Below are 13,297 nucleotides of genomic sequence, written 5' to 3' on the forward strand. Positions count from 1 at the left end.
CCAGTGTTGCCAGATGTTGTGTGAGAAATAAGCAACCAGGTCTAGGAAAAAAAGCCCAAAATAAGTGACCTGTCAAAGTCTTAAATGTTAAAGTTAAACCTATATATTGTATACGTCAGCCATTTGACAATAGCCAATCTACAAGCTCACTCGTAGATCTGCTATTTTAAAAAAATACCTTGAAATAAAATATGGAATATTTGGAATATTTTTTGAAACATTCTACCACCACAAACCTGGGACGGAGCTCCCTGGCACAACATATTTTCAGATGGGGTTTAGGGACAAACACATTAATTTGGGGGCCCATGACATGAACATGTTTGAGAACCACTGGTTTAAACAACCTTTAGGAAGGAGGCCCAAATAAGCAACTACATTTTAGAAACAAGCCCAAAAAAACTCAACCCACAACTAACCAATATTTACAAGCTACTTTACAGAAAGACAAGTCCCAAGTCGCTTATAATAAGCGGACATGGCAACACTGACACAGTCCCAGTGTCCCACCCCCAGCTCGTTGTGGGAATGATTAGTTACTGTAATCTCGCGTAGCCAGACCTCCGTCTCGCCAGTCCTCCTGCCTATCCCTTTCCCACTCTATGCAACAACAGTACACACACAGCCACAGCATTCCACAAGCAGTGCAAATAATGTGCATACCAAGAGTATAAGCACTTACTTGCATTCATAGAACCAATATAAGGCTCCATAGTTATAATGTATGGCTCGCATGCAATGTAGTCACACCATAACTGTATATTTATGATCATGTTCCCAGATTTGATTACAAATGTTTTATACCAGATTGAAGATTATTTTCCAGGATTAAAACACAGCTTCAATTCAATAACACACAAAAACATATGATAATAAAATACTTTATTTGCCTATCTGTTCCACAATCTACCCTGTGTTCACCTTTAGTGCTTTCTTTGTTTACTATTAAAAAATAATCTCATGGCAAATGGCAAGGCAGCTATGCAACATTCCTTTTCATGAGAAAAGAACATTGACTTGAATTGGGTAAATATCGCAATCGTAGGGGACCTCTGTCTTCAAAATAGTTCTATTTTTAACCTGCACCAAAATATTGCAAGTCACTTTTTACTCACAGGCAGCGCTGTCACTCAACGGTATAAAGTGAATGTCACTTCATGTAGTGTTTTTCCAACATGATGGCAAATACATACCTGACAAGCTCACAGGATTATTTGACTCTCATGACAACTGAGAAACAGGTTTTATGCATCTTCTCTTATTACAATGTTCTGCTGAAACCTTCCATCAATATTGATTCAGTCAGAGAATAGGACCTGGAAAATTGCAATGACTAACCTCTCAGACAACAAAAGACAAAGAGACAAAGAAAGTGCACTTCAGTAGGAGTATCACTGTCACAGTCGTCCATCCCGGGGCAGATGTTTAGTGTTAATTATAATAAAGTTTCTGCTTAAAAATATGAAACGCATGAAATAATTTATATTTTTCTCAAAAACATTGTTTGTCAAAAGGTCCAACATAAAGGGTAAATTAATAAAAGTAAACAATACATTCTAGGGAAAGTCATGTGGAGTGTACTTCTGTGACAGTGGGCAGGCAAGTGTTATCAAGGGGTTGGAAATGTTGACCATATTCACACATCATACTCGAAGGAGGTGCGGGGGGCTGCCATCTGAATACCCCAGATGGCTGCCATGTGAATATGGTCAATAGTAAGGAGTCGTGGGTAGGGGTGAGGGGTTTAGATCACGCAGAATCTTATTGAGGCTGGAGATCTTCTCCTCGAGCAGGTAGTTCTTCTTCACTGCTATTTTGTGCCGCTGCTCCGTCATGTCCAGGGTCTTCAGGAGATGGTCATTCTCCACATAGAGGTCCTTAATCAACACATCCGCCTTGCCATTCTTATGTAGCTAGACAGGACAAAGAACATCAATGGACAAACATCAAGCCTTGAAGCTTTTGTTCTACCTTCTATAATTCTATTTTCTATGATCACATGACAGCCCACTGAAGGGCTTTTCAGTTTATCACATTTGAAACAGACAGAAAAGTCCTGATGGAAATAAATTGCTGCAGTTATGTGAAAACCACAAAGCTTCGGAGCCCCCCCCCAAAAAAAAAAGAAAGAAAAGAAAACAGAAAACCTATGCAATGCCTATTGTATAACTTAAATAAATGCACATGTAAGATTATGGCTACAGTACCTCTTATGGACCTCTAACCATCTGGCAAGACCTGTTGGGCATTACGTAATGGTCGGGAAAGGATACGATATGTACAGTACTGTGACCATACATATTATATTGTCATTGTTGTATCTCCGCCAGGCCGGAATGGCCGGGGTTATGTTTTTGCTCCTGTCCATCCGAGTACGTCTGTGAACAGCTAATCTTGGACACCACTGGACCGATCTGAATTTTGTGAATTTTGCACACACACTCCCAGTAGGCCAAACTCAAATTAGCCTCATGGTGGGGCTATAACCGACTGCTTTACGTTCTGCCCTATAACTTATTTCATCAGATTTTTCATATTCCATTCCGATTGCCTTCCAAATTTAACGGGAGGGTCCCGTTTGGCAAAAAATGCTACAAATCATGGTTTTCATACTTGGGGGCCCAAATAAGCAACTACATTTTAGAAACAAGCCCAAAAAAACTCAACCCGCAACAAACCAGGGGGGCCTCTATTCTGTGCATAACTAACCTCGCGTCACCAGTCTTTCCACATCGGAGGAAAGCCTGGTATGCGTTATTAAAGACCCATGTGATCCGGTCTAGGTCACGCCTACTGAAAAAAAAGAAGAAAAAAAAAGAATTCTCTTTCCACATTTTGCCCATCCGGTTTTGCGGTGCCGCTTTGTTTTGGTTCCCCAATCCCTATTTAAATATAATAGAATTTCCCCGTGGGATAATACAGACGCTAAATAGTCTCCAGAAAGTGCACTCACATTTATATATTAAAAAAATAAGCTAAGCTACGCCGCATCAAGGATTTTATTAGGACAGACCTATTTTGGGGTGAAGTCTTTCCGTATCTGCCCATTCGGCCGCTTGATGACGCAGATGACGCGCCTGGTGACGTAGAGCTACTTCCGCTCCCGACCGGATCATAGACCCGAAATGATATGCTGCCCAGGCTAGTGCATAACTGTCAGAGTGTTTCCCGTTCAAATCTGCGGCTGAGTCAATCAAATGAAGATATGGGATACTGACCCGGACCAAGAAATGTTTAAGCCACCTTCTGGAAAAGGGAACTACAGTTATGCACAGAGCCCACTTCCAAAAGTGCTTTCACTTCTGCCTATAGGGGGTGCCACAAACACAAAAAGTTGTCTATATATAAATAGTCCATATATTCAGAGCCAACCCTGTGTCAATCACCACTGATTTCCGCATTCCTGAGACTGACGTGCAGAACAGGGTAATTACCATATAACAAAGAGCCAACTACCATTGGCTTATTGAGAGCATAGCCCTCACCTACCTCTGTATAAGAATGCCTCCCTAGCCATGTATGACTCTGAGGAAGAACGCAAGATCGAAATGTCAGTCATTTCTTTTTGTACTTGCACCTGAATAAAAGGCTTAAACACTCCGAGCTGCTCCAGTGTCGATCCCTTCTGCATCTGTTGTCCCTGCTCCTCCTGTAACGCACCAGACTAGCCGTATTAGGCTGAGGCGTGCCTGTAGACTCCCTTTGTTCACAAAAAGTTGTCTGTCATACAAACTATTTTTTTTTTGTATCCTACTATAATTCTAGTAACCTCTGTAGTGGTGAGTAGGTGCGTAGGGGAGTACGTGAAGATACCCGGTTCTCCTCACTGGCTGGACCAATTGCTCTGATTTTGCACACAGCCATTGACCATTACCATCTGAACGCAACTGTGAAGCCCATTTTTTGATTTCATCAAATCTCAGCTTCTTATTAGCGTTTATGTGTCAAACAATGTCGCCTCCCGGGTTGCCAGATCATGTGCGCATATCCCCCCACGGATGCGCTGCGCCGACCGGGTATGGTCTAGTTGTAATTAATTGGCATAACGACATTATACACATTGGGGAGAAAAAGGGTTCATTTTATTTTTGCCTACTCTAAATTTTAGAAGAATAAAAGAGTCACAAAAAAGAAATGCACAGCTTACAGTAGTTGTCAACTGAAAATAATATCTCAAATTTAGAGGTTGGCGTCTTGGAGCCAGAAAGACCACAGAAATACATAAAGGAGATAAAAATGTCTGACAGACCTGGTCTTTCAGCTGGACAACCTTCTCTTTGAGCAGCAGCTTAACATTGTGCAGTGACAGTTCAATCTCTTTCAATCGCTCCTCCATGTTCCTCATCTTCCTCTCCCTTTCACCCTGGTGGGAGACAATATATCATTAAATAGTCTGCCTCTGACAATGGAATTCAAGCTGATTGGTTAAGGTCATTTTCATTAACAGTTGTGGAAGTGTTATTAGACAAACAGGTTTCATTTACTCTGGATTCCCTACTGTAGCGCACAGTACTGTAATGGTAATACTTTGAAACACAAGCAGAAAACCATATAGTTGATGAAAGTCACAAATCATACACAGAAAGATTATTGTCAACTAGATGCTTTATTATTTGGTCTTGATTCCAGCATTTCTTGTACATTTCTGAAGGGTAGAACTGCACAAAAAAGTAAATAATAAATAAATAATAAATAATAGTATAAAATTGTGCTATTTGTATCGGGTACTTCTACAAACAAAATAATTTAATGCATAAATAAAAACAAATATTAACACAAATCTAATTTAAAAAAGGCAAATTCAACCAAATAAAATAGACACCAGATGGTACGCATTGTGCAAAAAAAAACTTGAGCCTGACAGACTAGGAGATTATAAATTATATGACACTAATGACACATTACTGGAGACAAACAACAATTCTTAATGTTTGACAAGTCACACTGATCAGTAACTTTCTAATGAATATCAGCAATTAGAACAAGATGTGCTCAAATAGATAAAAGAACAAAAACATAAGTATACAGTAAACATGTCTCCAGGATACCATTGGCTTTGATCCATTGGATCAAAGCCAATGGTACTGTGTGACGAACAAACAAATACACAGAGACCAGTCCATAAGCCCCCTCCCCTCCCCCATAAGGATGGGGGATAGGGAAGACCACATATGACATGTGACTGACTATTGAAGTGCAGCAACAAGACACATTCAAGAAATTATCACCCTGTCAAGATACAGTAGGAGACAGTCACAGTACATGAGCATGCATTGCAAAGCTGAACTCTAATGGGTTCCAAAGGTTAAATAAACCAAGGAAAGCATCACATTTAGCTGTAAGCTACACAAAAGAAAAACACAGACACATACATTCACGGTCCTAATCTATGAAAACAACACTAGTTTACAGGAAAAAAGTGAACACTGATCCAGCAATTATTGAGTTCTCTTCATATTTCCTTTCATTTATTAAAGAACTCATTCTAAAAACCCTAATTGGACAGAAGATTAACAACAGCAAAACCATGACAGAGGGTACATAAACACAAACTGGGCGTGATGATTGTTGGAGAAGGCTCAAAGGGCTAACCATACTGATTTGTTCATGTTACGTATAAGAATGAATAAGACCAAAACAACAATTTGAACAGTCAGTATGAATACAAAGTATTCAACAGCCAAGCACAGATCTGGCCTAAAATGGCAGCCCTTGTTCATCATTAACGCAAAGTCCAACAGTCGATGCAGTCTTTGAGTAGGTACCCTGTCTTAGCATCATATCTATGAGTACATATCCTGTTTTAGCAACATATCAATGAGTACATACCCTGTCTTAGCATTATATCAATGAGTTTACCCTGTGTTGGCATCATATCAATAGAACAAGTGCACAACAGAAGATTATATAAAAACATATGTCTTCTGTTAAAACCATTCCCTGTAATTGGACAACCGTTTACACTCAATTAGCCTAACGCAAGTGGCTAGGACTGGACCACCATAACACAACCTCCTTGGTGTATCTGGATGTTAGTTAATTAAGTTTTCTTAAAAAAGAAAATCAGAATCCCGTTGGGCAAACACCAGGAGACTTCTCAGGGTTTTCCTGCCACCTAGCAGCAGTTGATTACAATAACACATTCATGCCTTTGAAAAAAAGACAGGTTTCCAAATCTCTGTCACATCTGACCGTGTTCATAATTCTCCAGTGAATCTGGAGACATAGGGGGGCATGTACATAGTACTACATATTTTCACTCCCTGTGTTCTGAAAAGCTTAAAGCGGTGAGGGGCGAGAGGAGCAGAAGTAATGAGTTCAGATGCTGATATCACAATCCTCCGATCCTCCGGCAGCTGTCTGCATGAACTGCCCGCTGTTCCGGACTGGCCCCCTGGAGAGAAAAGGCAGGTACTTTTCACCAACACTCAACCCTGTCTCCTCTTATCCTTAAAACCCCCACATAGGTACAATCATTTAAACTAAGAAATGCCCACAAGATAAGTCATGGGTGCATAATAAGGTCACCGAATAAATGTTTACCTGCTATACAATTATAGTGACCTAAATGACTATGATTGGTGATTTCATGCTAGAGCTCAAGAAACACAGAAGACATTAAAATGTATGGAGGTGAAGAATGACGTGGTCTACAGCGAATGCAGAACAAAGACAACTATCTAGTAGGAAGTGATGATTCTGTTTGAGCTCTAATCTAGTAGGAAGTGATGGTTCTGTTTGAGCTCTAATCTAGTGGGAAGTGATGGTTCTGTCTCAACTCTGTAGAGGGTAACAAGTGGCAAACCGTCTTCAAGACCACACCCGTGAAAGCACAACACTTCAGTCATTTCAATCCCAAGACGGAAAAGACTCACAGGGAACAGAAAACACACATGGAAGAAGCCACAATCTATCTAAACACCAAACCCAAAAAGCAAACACGTTCTACACACAACGTGAAGGTATGAAAACAGATGTAGTGATGAAAACACTAACAAGGAAACACCACAACAAGGACCACAGCAAACCCATCATATGAATTAAAAAGAAGCCATAATGGAAGAGGCTTGTCATGAATGTGGGACATCATGCCAAAATATAACCCAGTCCAGGTGCTTCAAATGTTATATACGGTATATCCTTAAGCAATGCCACCGTTAAAATGACTTTTGTTTAGATTCTTACCCATCAGTGAATGTCTCATAAGTCAAAGTAGTTTTGATTTATGAGATTGATAGAAAAGGTCTTTTAACCACATTAATCCCGGTGTCCCCACTCCCTATAGTGATTTTTTTTTAACAATTGACTAAAATAAATACATAAAAATTGTCAAAAATGTAAAATGCGCATGTGAGCTTGTAGACCAGCTAAGTTAAGTAGGGCTTAAAGAACCAGCTGAAATGAAAAATATGCTTTTCACACGTTTAGAGCCTAGCCATAGACACAATGGTAACAAAGTCCATGCTTGTGTATTTCCCTAGTCCCTAAAAGTCCAATCTTAATAACTTCATGTCATACAAAAACGTATTGATGAATTACATTGGCAGGTAATTCATCATTCATTTATCTATCCAATTTCAAACAATAATATGATGACAAGCACCTGTCAATCACTCCACACAGAGCTATGATTCTAGACACTAGAGGGCGGTGCTACTCTGTTGAATACGATCTTGTTTAAAGTTAAACAGTACACTAAATGTGTGAGAAATGTGAAAAGACATTTCGGCTGGTCTTTACGTGTTTAAAGCACCTGAACAGGGCATTTCATATAGTCTGAGTCAGCAGATTCTCTAAGAGTGGTAGAAACACAATGATATGATTGGGTTTGTGTTTACTCCCCATTTAGCCCACATGCAAAATCAACAGATGTCAAGTACAGATGAACTGTAGTGAGGCATTCCTTTTTTAGCATCATCATGCATAATTCATGAATAATCACCCAATGACATAATGAGGATACAGTAATATGAATGGAAAGCATTAATCACATTTAATGGGAGTGATTAATCATAGTAAATCTTATGGTTCTAGAGTATTACCACCTTGATTGAGGCATGTGCGTTTGAGCCAACTACAAAGCAAACCTGGGCAAAAAAAAACATTTAAATGAATGTTTGATGTTGTTATTCTGGAGCCCAGAATGTTCTATCACTATGTGATGGACAATTCATTTATTTGTTATCTTGAAGCAATTTTCAGTTCCATTTTTGCCCAGTTCTGCTGTTGGGGAACCGAACGATCTGGGGAACTGTACCTGCATGTTGTCATCATCTCCACGGTGCTGACCTCTCGGTACTCTGTGAGGTGACGGTGGCAGCATCCCAACAAACTGAGACTGCAATGTCTGTAGGAAATGGATGACAATAAGACAGCATAGTAAATACACGTCAAGAGTGTTAATTTAAATGGTCCATTTGGTTCCATTTGTACACTGTCAGAGTAAAATTAACACTTGAGGATTTTAGTGTGTGTGCAAGACAGCACCATCACTAAACATACGAAAAGTGGTATACAATCTACACAACATATCATGTGTTAAGGCCCTGATACACGTATCCGTTTTTGTATCAATGAGCAACATACATTTTCAATGTAGACATTTTACTTTCCTATTGAAAAGTGAAATCAGTAATGTCCTAAAATTGCATTATGGGAATTCTTTGACAAAAAAAAACATTCCATTTGAGTTGTAGCTGTTTCCCTGATTCTCATCATGTTGCTCCTGGATGTTGATGTTGTCTGTTGATGTTGATGAAAGTTGATACGTGTATCAGGGCCTTTAAATGTATTTAGTCAGAGTTCAAGGTTAATCCCCACCTTCCTCAAATGTCAATCCTGGCGCATCCTCAAGAATTGAAGGCAAAAGCTGCACAAGTAATAATACAAAAATGACAAAGTAGGAGGAAGTTGTACAGAACTGACCTCTAACAGTTGGGAGGAGAGGTGGGCCATTTGGGCCTTTAGAGCTTCATTTTCCTGCTGCAGACTCTCAACATTTCCTTCACCATTCTCACAGAGGAACTGAAAACATGTACACTGAAAACATTCAGTATGGTAAAAAGAAGAAGTTTAAGTTTGACCACTTACTTACAGTAAACCTTCTATACTTAGTAAAACGGGCTTCAGTTGGCTCTGTACTTGGTCTGCCCTGCACCAAAATCTCTTCGCCAGAAATAGCCAATCTAAATAACTGATCTACAGTTACAGAGCTTGTAGATCTGTTTTCTGCAGTTAGGTTGAGGGTTGATTGTCTGTCTCAGGGACACCTCGACTCATTGCCGGGGCTGGGAATCTAACCTCTCTACTCATTTAGCTATGGCAGCCTCTTTATTCATGATGTATATGTGTATTGTATATTTATACACATGACCTAACTTTTGTTATTATTGAATGCAGGCCAAAATAAATTGAATCCATTCACAACCCCAAAACCAAATGTACAGTCCATCAGAAAAAAAACCCCAAAAACTCTAAATAAGCAGAAAATGTATTAATATGCAAAGCAATTATAATAGCAGTCAAAAGAAGTTCCTGTTATAAGCCATGAATTAGACACACTAATGTTAATGCAGGCATGCAAACAGCCCGAGGTGAAAAAGGTGACAACATGTTGTTTTCTTTTGGGTCAGGTGTCACACAATTGCTCTATTTGGGTTCAAAAAGGTGACTGTAGCTGAAAAGTGACACTTTTGCATGTCTGTTAATGACAACAGAAAAAGGTTATCTGGGTATATTTCTATAGTAGCTACCTTGGTCAGTTCCTTCTTGTTCTCTAGCTCCTGTTTGAGAGCAGCGTTTTCTTGTTCCAAGGCCTTGACCTGCTGTTTCTGTTGCTTCAAGGACACGATGGTGGCCTCAAGCTGTCGAACCTTTGGATCCACAAATTGAACGGTTCATTATACAGGCCCATGATCCAATTCCTGATTATTAGTCATTTCCATGTTATTCTAAACTAGCCTGGCATGCCCAGACTAAAATCACTGAGTAGATATTAGTCTGGAATCTCTGTGTGGAACCTGCATTTCCAAGGGGCAAATAAGGGGCATAAATGACTCTGATGATAAACCCGCCCAATATTTGCATGCTGGGCCCTGATTGGTCCCTCACAACTTCGGAGGGAGAGAAATGAAATCTCTATTGAGAGGGGCCAGACCTAATCTGCCAAGGGCAAAAAAATATTTTTGCAATGGCAGATTCGTCTGGATCCAGGCTAATTCTAAACCCATTGGAATCCCATGACACCATGATATTTGTCATACATCCAATTGCAATGAGTAATTCCTCCACATCAAACAATCAAGGTGGTAAATTGCTTCCCTTATATTCGATATGAAGGGTGAGGCTCACCTTGTCCCTGGAGTGAACAAGTTCTCCTTTGGTGTTACAGACCTCCACCTGAAGCCTCTCATTTTCCTGCTTCAGCAGCTGCTGTTCCTGCTCCTGAAGTCGAGATATTTTCTCCCTGAAGAGCTTTTTGTGCTGACTCTGGAAACCACTGGAGTTCAGGGTCATCTCCAGGACATGGTTCTGAAGCAAAACCAATAGAACAGTTAAGCTTACTGACAAGAGTCTGAATGAATGAGCTTTCCTATTTCAGAGACAAAAGACATAAATCTGTTGAACATCTTGAAACGTTTGAAATCAAGGGAGCTTTATTTGTCTGACACTTGGATAGCTTTATACAAGGAAATGAGAATTCCGTCAATGGTTACGGTATTAGGTAGCTTACTTTATCATTGGCATTCTGCAGCTGTTTGTGTAAGGAGAGGACTTCCTGTCTGAGGGCATCCTTCTCCTGCTGGATGACACGCAGGTCTGACTTGAGACGAGCATTCTGAAGGTTGACAAGTTGCACCGTTTCATCCACCGTCTGAACCTACAGGAGAAAACCACAAAGCAAGTTGAGACCAATTTCTTCTCAGAGTTTTAATTTTACTTTGTAATTTTAAATCTCAACTTGATGAGAGATATAAGGCTCATCTGGGCCATAATCCTTTTTTTTCCCTTTCACATTTTTCTCCCTGTTATATCATTATGTCAATTCCCCTCGAACTACAACTTGGTCACTATGGGAGGAACATGCCATCATTCCCAGTCCCGCTCCCTGCTGAACAAGGCCTAGTTTAATTATTAGATCATTAGAAACTCTGCAGCCACAATGATCGGCACTCAGGTCAGGATTATATTACATAAAAATGTATAGATTCATAAGAATGACAATGCCGTTTTTATTAGAAGCCTAGTAGTTGTACGTTATTTTGTTTATAGTTAGATGTTGAATTGTTTGTGCCTGTAAGAGTGCATGAATAAATCCACTAGTGAGCTTTAGATGTGAAAGGCACCTTAATTTAACTATTAAGTTTAATATATATATATTGTTGGTAATGTTTAGTAAGATGCAAGAGTTTAAAATAAATAAATCACAAATAAAACTTCACGTCTATACAAAAACAATGCTTATACTGCCAACAGTAGACTACACCAAGCATAAAATATTAGGACCACCTTCATAATATAATATCGAACCTCCTTGTACATGATACATGTTTAAGGTGTCTTGAGTCTTAAAGCTCAAGGCTACTTCAATCTGTCTCTTTCCTTTCAATTGCATTTTGCCTTTATCAATGGAGTGGATTTAGCATAATGTATTTCATAGAGCTGGTTGTCCTTAGAGTTTGCTCATCTGAACTCTAATGGTGCATTGGCTTACCTTCTCTCTGAGGGCACAGAGCTGGTGTGTTAGGTGGGAATTCCTCCCCTCCAGGTGGACTGTGTCCTCCAGAGCTTTGGTCAAGTCAGCCTCCAGGGCAGACACACAAGCTGCCATCTAAGACAGAACAACCACCAATTATCTAACCACCACAACTACCAGGACACCACAACAACTACAAGGATATCGCACGCTATCGTTTTACCTGGGTCCTTTCTTCAGCAGGCACACTCTCTCGCCGCTCAGTTTCTTTTATCAATTCAGTCAGCTGCTGGCTAAGTGTCTCCACGCTAGCATCATTCTGGGCATTTTTCTCTGACAGCAGTGCATTCTCTTCCTCCAGTTGCTGGCTCCGGAGATATAGACCTGAGATCTACAGAAGCGCACAAGCAAGGATGTTTTGCACACGTTGAACAAAGGGGAAATTAATCAGTGCAGATCGAAAGCTGAAGTTGGAGTCTTGTTCAAAGTTTAATGGGTCACTCCTCTCTTACCTGTTTCTTGAAAGTCTCTGCCATCTTTTGTGCAGCTATCTTCTCTTTCTTGAGGCGTTCCAGTTTCTGCCTAAAATGACAGGACAAAGGAGAATGTCAGTTAACATGATTTAATTTTAAACTAAATATTGGAAAGGGTATTCCATGTTACACTATTTTGCGTCTTACTGCAAGTCTCTGTATGCCTCTTTTAGGTCCTCTTCTTTTAGTGTAGTGAGCTTATGTTGGAGGACATGGTTTTCTTCAGCAAGACGATTTGTCTCAGTTCTGAAAAGATTAGGTCGAGAAGAGAACATATGATCAAATATTGTTAATACAATTGAACTAGTAGAAATGTTCCATAATGTCGCTGTCAGGTGTAAACCTTGTATGTTCCAGAAATGGAAAAAAGAACCTGTGTTCCATAGATCAAATGTAGTTACTTAGCCACAAGATCCTGTTAATACTTTTCATTAAGCATCGTTAAATATTTATTTAAAAACAAGCTAAAATGATCTACAAGCTCACAATGTCACAATGCAGGAAGTTGTGTTCTTGTAGATCAGCTATTTCCGATAATTTTGTCATTTTGTCAAGTCCCATACAAAGTATAAAATAGGGAGGGATAAAAAAAAAATTGGAAGGTGTAATAAGGATACAAGGTTGCTGCCTAACAGTGACTATACAATACAAAACTGATGAATGACAAAACAGAGGAAGTGTAATCTACTCCACCAAATGCTTACATCCAACATCACTAGTGAACTAGGGAGGTTCTACATTTTCAACATGCACATAAAAAGGTGATCTGTTAGGAATTAAGCAGTTGAGCCATAAAAGTGTCACATTGAAAGAGGTTTTCAACATCTGAGGAAGTACAACAGCAGCACTACATTGTGCTAGGAATGGGAATCAGGTGTGGTCTCAATGAGCAATGCTTGACGAGAGGGAAGGGATCACAGAGGCTACGGGATCCTAGTTTGTCTCCAAGTTACCTATGAGCCTGCATTCTTTCAGTTAACGTCAGCGACTTGCCCTGCAGCTCTGTGACTGCGTTGCGAAGTTTGCCATTTTGCTTCTCGAACTCCACACAACAGTCCTCCAGGTCAGC

General features: G+C 39.9%; 1 protein-coding gene across 4 annotated transcripts in view; it reads right to left on the reverse strand.

The window, feature by feature from the left end:
• Positions 1 to 907: 907 nt before the first annotated feature.
• The window catches only part of nin (ninein (GSK3B interacting protein)), a 30,456-nt gene continuing 18,066 nt past the window's right edge, over positions 908 to 13,297 (reverse strand). Inside the window, exons 17-28 of one of the 4 annotated variants that reach the window (XM_084044906.1) lie at positions 12,376 to 12,474; positions 12,208 to 12,277; positions 11,919 to 12,086; positions 11,714 to 11,830; positions 10,733 to 10,879; positions 10,351 to 10,530; positions 9,753 to 9,872; positions 8,926 to 9,024; positions 8,258 to 8,347; positions 4,250 to 4,363; positions 3,578 to 3,649; positions 908 to 1,913 (exon numbers count right to left, since the gene is read on the reverse strand). In XM_084044906.1, the coding sequence (XP_083901032.1) occupies positions 1,710 to 1,913; positions 3,578 to 3,649; positions 4,250 to 4,363; positions 8,258 to 8,347; positions 8,926 to 9,024; positions 9,753 to 9,872; positions 10,351 to 10,530; positions 10,733 to 10,879; positions 11,714 to 11,830; positions 11,919 to 12,086; positions 12,208 to 12,277; positions 12,376 to 12,474 (1,480 nt within the window). In that variant the 3' untranslated portion in view covers positions 908 to 1,709. Of the gene's footprint in view, positions 1,914 to 3,577; positions 3,650 to 4,249; positions 4,364 to 4,600; positions 6,395 to 8,257; positions 8,348 to 8,925; positions 9,040 to 9,752; positions 9,873 to 10,350; positions 10,531 to 10,732; positions 10,880 to 11,713; positions 11,831 to 11,918; positions 12,087 to 12,207; positions 12,278 to 12,375; positions 12,475 to 13,297 lie in introns of those variants that run through there. The other 3 variants (XM_084044905.1, XM_084044907.1, XM_084044908.1) reach the window with 3 other exon arrangements.

Source organism: Gymnoscopelus microlampas (assembly GCF_963454915.1).
Source record: "Gymnoscopelus microlampas genome assembly, chromosome: 20".
Lineage (NCBI taxonomy): Eukaryota > Metazoa > Chordata > Actinopteri > Myctophiformes > Myctophidae > Gymnoscopelus > Gymnoscopelus microlampas.